The sequence below is a fragment of the Larus michahellis genome (assembly GCF_964199755.1).
Source record: "Larus michahellis chromosome W unlocalized genomic scaffold, bLarMic1.1 SUPER_W_unloc_1, whole genome shotgun sequence".
Classification (NCBI taxonomy): Eukaryota; Metazoa; Chordata; class Aves; order Charadriiformes; family Laridae; genus Larus; species Larus michahellis.
In genome coordinates, this window is record NW_027435888.1 from 2,492,723 (window position 1) to 2,505,734 (window position 13,012).

Sequence of the window (13,012 nt, forward strand, 5' to 3'; positions counted from 1 at the left end):
TCACTTGCTCACCCCTCCTAGAAGGGGGCCGTAGCCCCTGGGCATGTTCCAGCGTGTCCGTGCCCCACCACCTTTCGGGCACCCCTCCGCCCTCTTGAATTCCCCCCAGCCCACCCTGTCAGGGCTTGTTCTGCAGCCTGGTAAGGTGGGGGACCCCCACCCGGCCTTTTCCTTCTGCTTCCATTCACATTTAAACTCTAATTCTTCACTACACTAAATCATACTGAAGAAGGATTTATTCAGTTCAAAACTATAGCTCCAATTCAAATTTATAGTTATGCAAACTTTAGAAACAAAAATTATTAATTTAATTTCTATATGTTTATTAATGTTTACCTATGTAGAAATCTATACACATATACATAAGAATATATATAAAAAGAATGTGTGTATTATTAAAAAACTAAATTCATTAGTAGAATTATACACTTCCTTTCATAGATATATAAAATATATGATTATATTGTCTATAAATTTTCTATTTTTATATCCAAACAAGGCAGGCGGCCCATCCCAGGGGCTGCCTGAGAACACGCGGGTGTGACGGTGTCAGGAAATGGCCGTTAGCCAATCACGGAGCTGAGTGATCTTTAACCAAATAGCAGCTCCCTGCCAGGGAATGGCGGCATCTCGGCATAAAATGGCGGACAAACCACAATGGCGGCCCCCATTGGACCCTTCCGGGTCCAATGCACTTCCGTGTCCATCCAGCCAGGGTGGCCGGTGCTGGCAGCCAATCAGAAGAGAGCAGAGGCCCGGTAGAGGAGAGGGGGCAGGACTTCCGCCGGAAGCTGGTGGGTGGGGCAGCTGTCAGGCCGAGTGGCCATCAAGAAGAAGGTGCAGGGCCCCAAACCTGAGGCAAAGGCTCAGGGAGGCAGCGATGGGAACCAAAGGTGGTCAGTCACGCTGAGGGATGGAGGTGTGTGAGAGGGGGAGTGTTTATTCCAGCAAGGTCATCTGCGCGGGGACCTTGTTAATGGGGAAACAGGGAGAAAAAAGGGGAAAGCAGAAGCAGAGTGCACTGAGCCACAAACTTGAGAAAAGAACCATGGAGTCGCTGGCAAGAAAGAACTTTTGCCAGTCCCAGGAATTGGTGGGCCATCAAGAAAGTCCAGGTGGCACCTCCAGGAAGATCAAGTGGCCGTTTGAAATGAGAACGTTGTGAGTCAGAGGGAGCCTGGTCTGGGAGGGATGCGGGAATGAATAGAGCTGTGCAAAGCCCTGAGGGACATGCAGCGGAAGGGGGAGCAGGGAGGAACCAAGAGGGGGGAGGCAGAACACGGTGTAAAAGAGGCCAGTTGCATGTCAGACTGGATTGACCGGGAAAGGGATGGAGATTTTAGGAAGAGAGAAGGGCCAGGGGCTGCTGGTGTGTTTGGAACCCACAGGGAAACGGCTGTGAAATGCTTCATAGGATTTGGGGTGTGTTCCTCTAAAGAAGTTGTCATGGTCAGTGGCCCAGCTGAAGTGCCTCTGTACCAACGCACGCAGCCTGGGGAACAAAGGGGAGGAGCTGAGCACCCTTGTGCAGCTGGAATCCTCACGGCTGGGGTTTGCTACAGGCCACCCGAGCAAGAGGAGCCTTTTGACGAAGCGTTCTTACTTCACCTCCAGGAAGCACCACACTCAGAGGCTGAGATCTACTGGGGGACTCCAGTCACCCTGGCAGCTGCTGGAAGAGCGTCCCATGAAGCTGTAATCAGTGCAGGAGACTCATGGAGTGTGTTGACGAAGGGATTGAGGGCAGCCCTGCAGAGAAGGGCGTGAGGATGCTGGGGCTGGAGTAACTGAACATGAACTGGCAATGTGCGCTGGCAGCCCCAAACCATTTTGTGGTTCTATGATTCGATGTCTCTATGACCTACACCCAAGGGAGCACATGCCAGTGGTGGTTACCCAGCGGATGTTACTCCAAACCTGAAGTGATCTGAGGAAACTGAGTTTACCACAACAGGACACTCCTAGGAGTAGCTGCTGGCACTTGTGCTCCCTCAAATTCATCTCATCACGCACATGAAATGTGTATTCCTAAGTCTGTGATGCAAGAACAAACTTCTGATGCAGTCATTTTGTGTCCCTCCATGGAGGGACAGACCAGCTCTCTGAGCTGAGGTGAGTGGCTGTTGCTGCAGCTGTGAGGGGCTGGTTGGTGATGATTACCCTGGGGCAGGTTCCCCGGGGTGTCCAGGGACTGTGGCACAGAGCAGGTCCTGCTCTGCTGGTCCTTCCTGTCTCTCCAGAAGGCCTGGCTGTGTGAGAACACTGCTGTGTGCACCCAGCCTTCACACTCACACAGCTGAGCTCTGCACTGGTGTTTTCCTCTCCCGAGCACTTCCCAGCTCAGCCCAGGCAAAGCCAAAGCTGTGTGTGTAAGCAAAGCAAAATAAAGCATTCATTCACTGCTTGATTTTCTGCTGCCGCCTTTATTTTGTTTGAAGTATAGAGGGAGTCTGCTTTTCATGTACATCATTGGGATGCTCAAAAAGAGAGCTTAGGAATAATATTATCACAAGCCTAAAATAAGAGGAAGAGAGAAAAAAGAGAAACAGTGAAAGAGAGAAAGAGAGAAGAGAAAGCAAGGAATATAGGAAGGAAAAAAGAAGAAAGAGAAAGAAAGGAAGGAAGGAAGGAAGGAAGGAAGGAAGGAAGGAAGGAAGGAAGGAAGGAAGGAAGGAAGGAGGAAAGAAAGAAACAAAGAAAGAAAGAGAAAATACAGAAAGAAGGGAAAAAGAAAGAAAGAAAGAAAGAAAGAAAGAAAGAAAGAAAGAAAGAAAGAAAGAAAGAAAGAAAGAAAGAAAGAAGGAAGGAAAGAAAGAGAAAAAAGAAAAGAAGAAAGAAATAAGAAAAGAAGGAAGGAAGGAAGAAAGAAGGAAACAAAGGAAGACTGTAAAAAGGTTATGAACAAAAGGTTGTCCTGCTGGTTTCTGTGAATATTGCAGTATATTGCAATAGTTTCCTCAGGGCATCCCTGAGTTCCTGGTTCCTCATGCTGTAGATGAGGGGGTTCACTGTTGGAGGCACCACCGAGTACAGAAATAACACCACTACGTCTAGATCTGTGGAGGAGATGGAGGTGGGCTTCAGGTAGGCAAACGTGGCAGTGCTGAGAAACTGTGAGACCATGGCCAGGTGAGGGAGGCACGTGGAAAAGGCTTTCTGCTGTCCCTGCTGTGAGGGCATCCTCAGCACAGCCCTGAAGATCAACACATAGGACACCACAATGAAAACAAAACACACAAAAGAAAAAAAGATACTAAAAGAAAGAAGACAGACTTCTCTGAGGTAGTCTGATTGTGAGCAGGAGAGCTTGAGGATCTGGGGGATTTCACAGAAGAACTGGTCTAGGCCATTGCCTTGGCAGAGAGGTATTGAAAATGTATTGGCCATGTGCAGCAGAGCAGTGAGAAAGCCACTGCCCCAGGCAGCTGCTGCCATGTGGACACAAGCTCTGCTGCCCTGGAGGGACCCATAGTGCAGGGGTTTGCAGATGGCAACGTAGCAGTCGTAGGCCATGACGGTCAGAAGGGAAAATTCTGCTGAGATAAAGAAGGCAAAGAAGAAGTCCTGGGCAGCACATCCCGAGAAGGAGATGGCCCTGGTGTCCCAGGGGGAATTGGCCATGGCTTTGGGCAGAGTGGTGGAGATGCAGCCCAGGTCGAGGAGGGCGAGGTTGAGGAGGAAGAAGTACATGGGGGTGTGGAGGCGGTGGTCACAGGCTACAGCAGTGATGATGAGGCCATTGCCCAGGAGGGCAGCCAGGTAGATGCCCAGGAAGAGACAGAAGTGCAAGAGCTGCAGCTCCCGCGTGTCTGCGAATGCCAGGAGGAGGAAGTGGGTGATGGAGCTGCCGTTGGACATCGGATCCCTTTGTTCCCGAGGTACTGCCAAAGGAGGAAAGCACACTCACAAGTCAGGACAGCTCTGAGAAAATCTCTTCCCAATGCCTGCCCTTCCAAACCCAACCCCAAAAAACACCCTTTGCCTGTGTCCTTTTTTGCGGGAGCTTTCTGCATTGCCCTTGTTGGAGCTCTCATTGTTGCTGGCCAAGTGTGCCGTGAGGAGCAGAACTCTGCTTGTGGGCTCCCAAGGAGTCATCCCTGCTGCACAGCAGTGGGGACTGGGGAAAGGGGTTACAGCTTCTGCCATTCACTAGTTACCTCATCTGTGATCCACTTGTAACGCAGAGGAGCTGCTCAGCATATTCCTGCAGGAAAACCTCAAGGAAACTCCTGGTTGTCCTCAAACTGCAGTGACATGAGCAGAGCCAGCTCACTCCTCAGCCTTGTCGGGGGGGAAAGACCACGCAGCTCTTCACTCACTGCCCCCCGACCCCTGCAGAGGGATAGGGAGAAGAGGGAGAAAAAGGAATAAAAATCTCATGGGTTGAGATACAGACAGTTTGATAGACCAGTAACGGGAAAGAAACTAACAATCATTGCAAAAGAATGTAGGAAACCAGGAGTGATGCAGTACAATTGCTTACCACCCGATGCCCATCCCGAGCAGCGAACACGGATTCCTGCCACCTGGCCAACCCCCATTTCTATACTGAGCAGGACCAGTCCAAGGCATTTTATTGACCTCTCTGGTGGTTTTGGTGCTGAGCCCATGAAGCTCAGACCCAGGGGAAGCTGATGAAACCTCTCCAGAAGTCAACGTCAGATGCAGACTCCAAAGTTTCTTGGAGCGTTAATGGGTCCCACTGAGGGCCATTACTGCCAAAGGCTCCTGGGGACTCGTTCGAGGGAAAACTGGAGGCAGTGAGGGCAGGTAGGCAAAGGCAATGGAGAGGTGTCTCTGACGCTGGCTAATGCTGAATGTGTGAGAGGAAGGCAAAGGGCCAAGCCCTGGCCTCCAGCCCCTGGGAAGGGAGATCCTGCCCCACAAGCACAGCTCAGGGCTCTTCCTGGGGCATTGTGATGGGAGGACGTGCAATGCCAAGGGCAGAAAGACAGAATGACGGCTCCCGGGTGGGGAAGAGGAGGCGCTAAGGCCCTAGTGCTGTAAGGATAAGGTGTCTTCTGGTAGCCTTGGTGGCACAGACAACAGCCACAGCCAAGAGGAGAAAGACATAAGCACTGTTGGGGGCTTTCAGCCTTGCCAACTCCCTTGATCGTCTCCACCACAGGCTGTGCTATGGTGTCCCACATCTGTTCCTCTTCCCCTGCAGGCTGCAGACATCCCCCCTGCTTCCCCGTCTTGCTCTCCCCTCAGCATCTCACTGCCTTTACTCATCTCTCTCCATCGTCCTTGGCTGTTGCTGAAACACAACGCCTTGGGCTGATCCCGACTCCCTCTGGGTGATCTGTTGCAGCACAGCGCTGCCCTTGCAGTGGCATTTCTTTCTCCTGCTGTCCAGTCTGTTTCTTTCTCCTGCTGTTTCCCACCAAAGAAAAGATCCATCATCTCACAAACAACCCTTCAACCAGGTTCAGGCCATTCCAATAGTGCCCAGAGCCTCCCTGCCACTGGGCCAGAGAAGCCCAGGTCCCTCAGCCTCTCCACCAAGCACATGTGCACTGGGCCCTAAAGGCCATCTTGGCAGACCTCCTCTGGACACTCTCCAGGTCCTCTCCACTTCTCCAAAATGGGGAGCCGCACACTGGGACACAGCTGTGTGCGTTGGGCCACAGCAGTGCTGAGTCAAAGGGGAAGGTGACTCAAGTTGCCTGGGGGGCACACACTCCTCCTCCTGCAGCCCCGTAGGCAGCCGGCCTTGTTCATAGTGAGCGTGCACCACTGGCTCATGAGGCGTCCCTCAGGGTGCCCAGCCCCGTCTCCGCAGGGTCACTGCTCAGCACATCAGGTCCCAGCCTGTCCTGCTGCATTGGGGTTATTCTTCCCCGGGATGCAGGACTGGCCACTTCTCCTTGAAAGACTTGAAGACGTTTCTGTTGGCCAAATCCCAGCGTTTCTCCATCTGCCCCTGGACTCAAGCTCCATTTGGTCAGCTGTTAATGTTTGTGTGCAGATGGTCACCCTGATGCTTGTTCCCCAGGGCTTGGTATTGGGGCCAGTTCACTTTAAGATCTTTATCAATGATCTGGACGAGGGGATTGAGTGCACCCTCAGTAAGTTTGCAGACGACAGCAAGTTGGGTGGGAGTGTCGACCTGCTTGAGGGTAGGAACACACTGCAGAGGGATCTGGAGAGTCTGGATCAATGGTCCAAAGCCAGTGGTATGAGGTTCAACAAGGCCAAGTGCCAGGTCTTGCACTTGGGTCACACTAACCCCATGCAGCGTTACAAGCCTGGGGAGGAGCGGCTGGAGAGGAGCATTATATGGAGCAGTTGAGAGAGCCGGAATTGTTTAGCCTGTTGAAAAGGAGGCTGAGGGGAGACCTTCTCACTCTCTACAACTCCCAGAAAGGAGGTTGTAGAGAGGTAGGGATCGGTCTCTTCTCCCAAGTAAGAGGCGATAGGACAAAAGGAAACGGCCTCAAGTTGTGCCAGGGGAAGTTTAGGCAGGATAATAGGAAACATTTTTACACTGGAGGGGTTATTAACAATTGGAACAGGCTGCCCAGGAAGTTTTTGAGGAACCATCGCTTGAGGTATTTAAAAGATGGGCAGACATAGTGCTTAGAGATACGGTGTAGTGATGGCTTTTGTCAGAGTTAGGTTGATGGTTGGACTAGGTGATCTGAAAGGTCCTTTCCAACCAAGACAATTCTATGATTCTATTCAACTTTCATGCCCTTTTCCGCTCTTTTTCCATCTCAAGTTCTTCTCTTGGATCATCCTCATCCCCTCCCATACAAAGAGCCAACTCTTTTTCACTGTTTCCTTGTTGGCCCTTCCCTTGGTGTTTCTGAGATGGTGACAGTGGCACTTTCCACCTTCCTCATGACGTCCATGACACTAGTAACCCCTTTTCTTACCTCTGCTGTCCTACAGCTACTCTAGTTGCCTCGTTAGAGGAACCACGACTCAGCATGAGCCATCTGCACATGCAATTTAAATGCTGACGTGCTGGAGCTTCAGTGCACAGGGACCTTGAGACACCTGGGGATGTGGCCAACACAAACCTCCTCAAGTTTTTCAAGGAGAAGGGGCAAAGTGGGAGAGGACGAGGTGAGGAGTGAGTCTGAGGAGAGGGCCTGGGCATTTTGAGGGATGCCATATGAGCCTCTGGTAAAGGCTCAGCACCATTAAGGCCAGCTGCATATGGGGTGGTGTTAGAATGGCCGTGGCCATCCAAAGAAGGGGAGTTATTGTCCCCCTCGACTCAGGACTGGTGTGGCCACATCTGCCCTCATAGTATCCCAGAATGGTTTTGGTTTGAAGGGACCTTGAAAGATCACCTTGTCCAATCCCTGTTTTTTAGGGACATCTGCGATCAGGATGCTCAAAGCCCCACCATACCTGACCCTGAACACCGCCAATGATGGGGAATCCAGAACTTCTCTGGGCAACGTTTTCCAGTGTCTCACCACACCCATTGTGAAAAATTTCCTCCCTATGTCCAGTCTAAATCCACCCTCCTTCACTGTAAAGCCATTGACCCTTGTCCTGTCATTACTGGCCCTGGCAAAATCTCTCTCTCTCTCCTCTATAAGCCTCCCTCATAGGTTAAAAGGCCACAAGAAGGTCTCCTTGGTGCTTTTTTGTTTCCAGGCTCAACAACTTCAACTCTCTCAGTTTCTCTTCCTAGGAGAGGTCTTCCAGCCTTCCAATGATTTTTGGTGATCCTTCCCTTGACCCTCTCTAACAGTTCCAAGTTTTCTTGTGCTGGGTCCCCTAGAACTGGACGCAGCATTCCAGATGAAATCGTATGAGATGGCAGTAGAGACGGGGAATCCCCTCCCTCCACCTGCTGGCCACGCTTCTGTAGATGCAGCCCAGGCTATGATTGGCTTTCTGGGCTGCTGTCCTGGTTCCGGCAGGGATAGGGTTAATTCTCTCCAGGACACAGGCTGTTCTAACAGATGGAGCCCAGAGCCATGGATGAAATGAACTCAAGGGACACTTTGGAGGGATGGCCCATAGACTCAGGGCACTATATCTGCATGAATATATACGTATATATATACATGACAGGGGAAAGTGGTGGCAATTCATTGGAACCTGTAAGATGTGGGCATGGCATGGATGGTCTGGAATAAGGGGTGGATAATGTCCTGGTTGCGGCGGGGACAGGGTTACTTCTCCCCAGGACACAGGTATTCCATGCCATGTGAGCCATGCCCACCCTGAGCTGCTGGGGGAGGGGGCAGGACATCTCCGCTTGGAGCGGGCTGGGGCATCCCGGGTCCGGTTGGGGAGCGTGGGTTCCGTAATCGTGTTTGTACATTCCTCTGTCCGTGTGATTGTTGTTGTTTTCTTGTTCCCTTTGCTGTTCTGTGAAACTGTCTTTGTCTCAACCCAAGAGTCTTGCCTTTTTTCTTCCGATTCTTCCCGTATTGGGAAGGCCCGAGCGAGCGGCACGTGGTTCTTCATTGCCCTCTGAGTCTAAAACACACCATGGGAGCACTGGGACCATACTGGGAGCACTGGGAGTAACCAGAGAGTGATACTGGGAGCACTGGGAGGAGTGAGGGAGTCATACTGGGAGCACTGGACAGCACTGGGAGCACTGGGGGGAGTCAGGGGGTCATACTGGAAGCACTGGGACCACACTGGGAACACTGTGGGGGTCAGGGAGTCATCCTGGGAGCACTGGGACCTCACTGGGAGCACTGGGGGGAGTCAGGGTGTCGTACTGGGAGCACTGGGACAGCACTGGGAGCACTGGGGGGAGTCAGGGGGTCATACTGGGAGCACTGGGACCACACTGGGAGCACTGGGGGGAGTGAGGGGGTCATCCTGGGAGCACTGGGACCTCACTGGGAGCACTGCGGGTAGTCAGTGTGTCGTACTGGGAGCACTGGGACCGCACTGGGAGTACTGGGTTGAGTAGTGGGGGTCATACTGGGAGCACTGGGAGCACCCTGGGAGCACTGGGGGGAGTGAGGGTGTTATACTGGGAGCACTGGGACAACACTGTGAGCACGGCGGGGAGTAAGGGCGTTGACCTGGGAGCACTAGGGGGAGTGAGGGAGTCATACTGGGAGCACTGTGACAGCACTGGGAGCACTGGAGGAGTCAGGGCGTCGAACTGGGAGGACTGGGAGCACCCTGGGAGCACTGCGGGGAGTCAGGGGGTCATACTGGGAGCACTGGGACCGCACTGGGACCGCTCTATGCTGGTCCATACTGGGATTATTGGCCCGTACTGGGATGACTGGTCCGCACTGGGCCGTACTCCATCTCCCATCATCCCCTGCGCCGGAAGTGGGCGCGGTTTCCGGCCGCGGTGGGCGTTGCCCTGTGACGCGCGGCAGCATGGCGGAGCTGGGGTCGCCGCGGGAGGTCGCGCAGGTCGGTTCGCCCGGGGACACCTTGGGGACACCCTGGGGGGGGGACGGGACACCGCTGAGACTCTCCCGGGACCCCCCGGCCCCCACCCGCCCGTGGGCGGCCCCCGCTACCGGGTCGCGCTCATCGCTCGGTCCCCCCCCGCCATGTCCGCGTGATCCCGCACCCGCTTCCGGGTCCCGCCACGGTTCTGGGTCTCCCCCCCATCCGAGGGTGCCCCCCCACTTTCTGGCTGCCCCCCCCGAATATCTGGGTGCCTCCCCCCATCTCTGTGTGCCCCCCCCAGTCTCTGGGTACCCCCTCCCCATCTCTGGCGTCCCCCTTCAGTTTCTGGGTGCCCCCCCATGGGTGACAGCCCCCCCAGTCTCTGGGTGACTCCTCCCCATGGGGCCCCCCCAGTCTCTGGGTGCCCTTCCCACCTCTGCTCCCCCCCTCCATGGGTGGTGCTCCCTCCCCCCCCAGTCTCTGGGTGCCCCCATGAGTGACACTCCCCACACCTCTGGCTCCCCACCCCATGGGGGCACACACTGCCTAATCTGGGTCCCCCCATCGTATCTGGGTGTCCCCCAAGGGTGACACCCCCCCCATACTCTGGGCACCCCCCCTCCCCACCTCTGGGTGCCCTCCCCAACCCATGTGTACTGTCCCCCCGCAATGTCCGGGTGCCCCCCCTTGCCCAGGTGTCCTCTCTCATCTGGGTTTCACCACCACCACCCTCCCCCCGGGTGCCGCCACCCCTGGGTGCAGCCCCCCCATGCCCCCCCAGGAGGAGCTGCCGCCCCACGCCCTCCCCCGTCTCTGTCCTTCCTGGTGCCCGAACCCGAGGACCTGGAGGACCGTGACACCCGCCACAAGGTGGGTGTGGGCACGGGGGGTGCAGGCAGGAGAGGGTCCAGGCAGGCGGGCGGCGGGCAGGAGGGGGTGCAGGCAGATGGTGGGGGCAGGCAGGACCTCCCCCGACCTCCAGCTGTGGCAGGAGAAGCTGCAGCAGGAGCTGGAGTTCCTGGAGGCGCACGTCAAGGAGGAGCAGAAGAACCTGAAGAAGGAGCTCCCGTCCCTCCTGCTGCCACCCCTGTGTGCGCAGGGGTTACAGTGACCGTGACCTCGCGCCCTCCTGCTGCTGCTGCTGCGTGCTCAGGAGTCCCGCTGTCACACGCGTGTGTGTGCTGTGTCCGGGCTTCTGCTGACGATGGTTCTTCCAAAAAGCCATACTGGGGTGGGGTCCAAGTATTATTTTAGTGGCATCATCTACTCAGGCACCCGTGACACCCCCCATGTTCCTGCTCCTGCCCTACCAGGTACGTGGCCAGCAGTGACTTCACCAGCTCCTACACAACCCATGGGCCTCTTCCTGGCCTGTCAGCTCAGCGGTCACAGGTGACCTTGCAAACACCTACACAAGATGGGGGCTTAGTCCTGGCCTACCAGCTTCTCAGGCACCTGGGACCTCAAAACACCCAACACAAGACATGTTTCTCCTGGGCTCCTCAGGCACCAGTGACATCGCAGAGACATCCACCAGCCAGGTGACAGCTCCTGGCCTCTCGTCTGCGCAGGCACCAGTGACCTCACAGGCACCTACACAATCCCTAGGCCTGTTCCTGGCCCACTGGCTACTCGGGCGTGAGTGACCTCATAAGCACAGACGCAGGGCGTGGGCCTGCTCCTGGCCTGTCAGGTGTCCAGACATGAAGGATCTCACCAAACCTACACGAGCTGTGGGTCAGCTCATGGCCTGTCAGCTGAGCGGGACCTCACAAGTCCTTGATTTCCATTTTTATTAACTCATTTGTGTTACTCATCCCGTTTGTGTCCCAGAGGTCAAAATCCACCTTTTTGGGTGCAAATTGAAGGTAAGTGTCCATTTCATAGAATCATAGAATCATAGGGTTGGAAGGGACCTCTGGAGATCATCTAGTCCAACCCCCCTGCCAGAGCAGGGTCACCTAGAGCAGGTTACACAGGAACATGTCCAGGCGGGTTTTGAATGTCTCCAGAGTTGGAGACTCCACCACCTCTCTGGGCAGCCTGTTCCAGGCTCAGGGTAAAGAAGTTCCTCCTCATGTTTAGGTGGAACTTCCTATGTTCAAGTTTGTGCCCATTGCCTCTTGTCCTGTCCCCGGGCACCACTGAAAAGAGCCTGGCCCCATCCTCCTGACACCCACCCTTTAAGTATTTATAAGTGTTGATAAGGTCACCCCTCAGCCGTCTTTTTTCCAGACTGAAGAGACCCAAATCCCTCAGCCTTTCCTCATAAGAGAGGTGTTCCAGTCCCCCAATCATCTTTGTAGCCCTCTGCTGCACCCTTTCCAGCAGTTCCCTGTCCCTCTTGAACCGGGGAGCCCAGAACTGGACACAGTACTCCAGGTGCGGCCTCACCAAGGCAGAGTAGAGGGGGAGGATGACCTCCCTCGACCTGCTGGCCACGCTCTTCTTGATGCATCCCAGGATGCCATTGGCCTTTTTGGCCACAAGGGCACATTGCTGACTCATGGTCATCCTGTTGTCCACCAGGACTCCCAGGTCTCTTTCCACCTAGCTGCTCTCCAGCAGGTCAGCACCCAACCTGTACTGGTGCATGGGGTTGTTCCTTCCCAGGTGCAGCACCCGACACTTGTCCTGGTTGAATTTCCTAAGGTTTCTCTTTGCCCAGATCTCCAGCCTGTCCAGGTCTCTCTGTATGGCGGCACAGCCTTCCGGTGTGTCAGCCACCCCACCCAGCTTGGTGTCATCAGCAAACTTGCTGAGGGTGCACTCTATCCCCTCATCCAGGTCATTGATGAATATGTTGAAGAGGACTGGACCCAGTACTGACCCTGGGGAACACCACTCGTCACTGGTCTCCAACTAGACTCTGTGCCCCTAATCACAACCCTCTGAGCTCTATCTTTCAACCAGTAAATTTAGTTTTAGGACCATCCCTACCCCACCCCAGAGGAGACCCCCCTCAGACCCATAGGGCCGCCCCATAGAGCTGCCCCAGCCCCACAGGGCCCCGCACCGTGATGGTGACCAGGATGGGTTTGGGGTTTGGGCGCAGGTTGGGGTCCAGGGAGAAGACGCAGAACTGCACTGGGGAGGTACGGGATTGTAGGAATGTATCTGAGAGAAAATGGCCATGTGAGCCAGCCTCCCTGCTGTGAGAGATTAGATTAAGGGCAAAACAGGTGGTAGAAGATGGAATTAGTACATGGGAAAAACGGGACTGAGAAGGCAGAAAACATGTTGTGCTAGTGACTAAGCAATTTACTATGTGAATTCTTGTAACCAATCTGATGTGTGAATGAACTGCATGCACAGCGCGTGGACAGTGTAACTAGCTAATCAGAAATAAGCGAGTCACGTGTACAGCTACAACACAGGGTATAAAAGATGATGATCTGTGCTTAATAAATGGCTTCTGTTGATTCACATTGGATCGTCTGGAGTCCAGTTATTTCTCCTCAGATGGTGACCCCGACGTGATCCCGATCGGCGCTTGGCTTGAGCAACAGAACGCAAGGGGCGGAAGACCCAGAAGGAGATCCACCGTCTGGAGGATGGCTCAGCTGGACTGAGACTGGGCGGATTGGGCGGCAATCCGGAATAAACAGACAACGTGGCCACGGACACCCGGAGAGAGGTGAGCAGCCGGGGCAGGAGATGGGGCAACAAG

The 13,012-nt window shown here is 54.5% G+C and overlaps 2 protein-coding genes across 2 annotated transcripts in view; one reads left to right on the top strand and one right to left on the bottom strand.

Annotated features, from left to right (window-relative positions):
• Positions 1 to 1,918: 1,918 nt before the first annotated feature.
• On the bottom strand, positions 1,919 to 3,858 carry LOC141736654 (olfactory receptor 14J1-like). The gene has a single exon (XM_074571205.1). It carries the CDS (start codon positions 3,856 to 3,858, stop codon positions 2,896 to 2,898), a length of 963 nt encoding a protein of 320 aa, XP_074427306.1. The 3' UTR covers positions 1,919 to 2,895.
• A 5,466-nt stretch (positions 3,859 to 9,324) lies between these two features.
• Positions 9,325 to 13,012, top strand: part of LOC141736682 (microtubule-actin cross-linking factor 1, isoforms 6/7-like) — a 39,506-nt gene continuing 35,818 nt past the window's right edge. Inside the window, exons 1-3 of the mRNA XM_074571239.1 lie at positions 9,325 to 9,360; positions 10,124 to 10,212; positions 12,805 to 12,979. The gene's annotated coding sequence lies outside the window, so the exon portion shown is untranslated. The remainder of the gene's footprint in view (positions 9,361 to 10,123; positions 10,213 to 12,804; positions 12,980 to 13,012) is intronic.

Excerpts from the sequence above, each read along its gene's own strand:
- LOC141736654 (XM_074571205.1), bottom strand. The coding sequence starts at position 3,858 with ATGTCCAACGGCAGCTCCATCACCCACTTCCTCCTCCTGGCATTCGCA.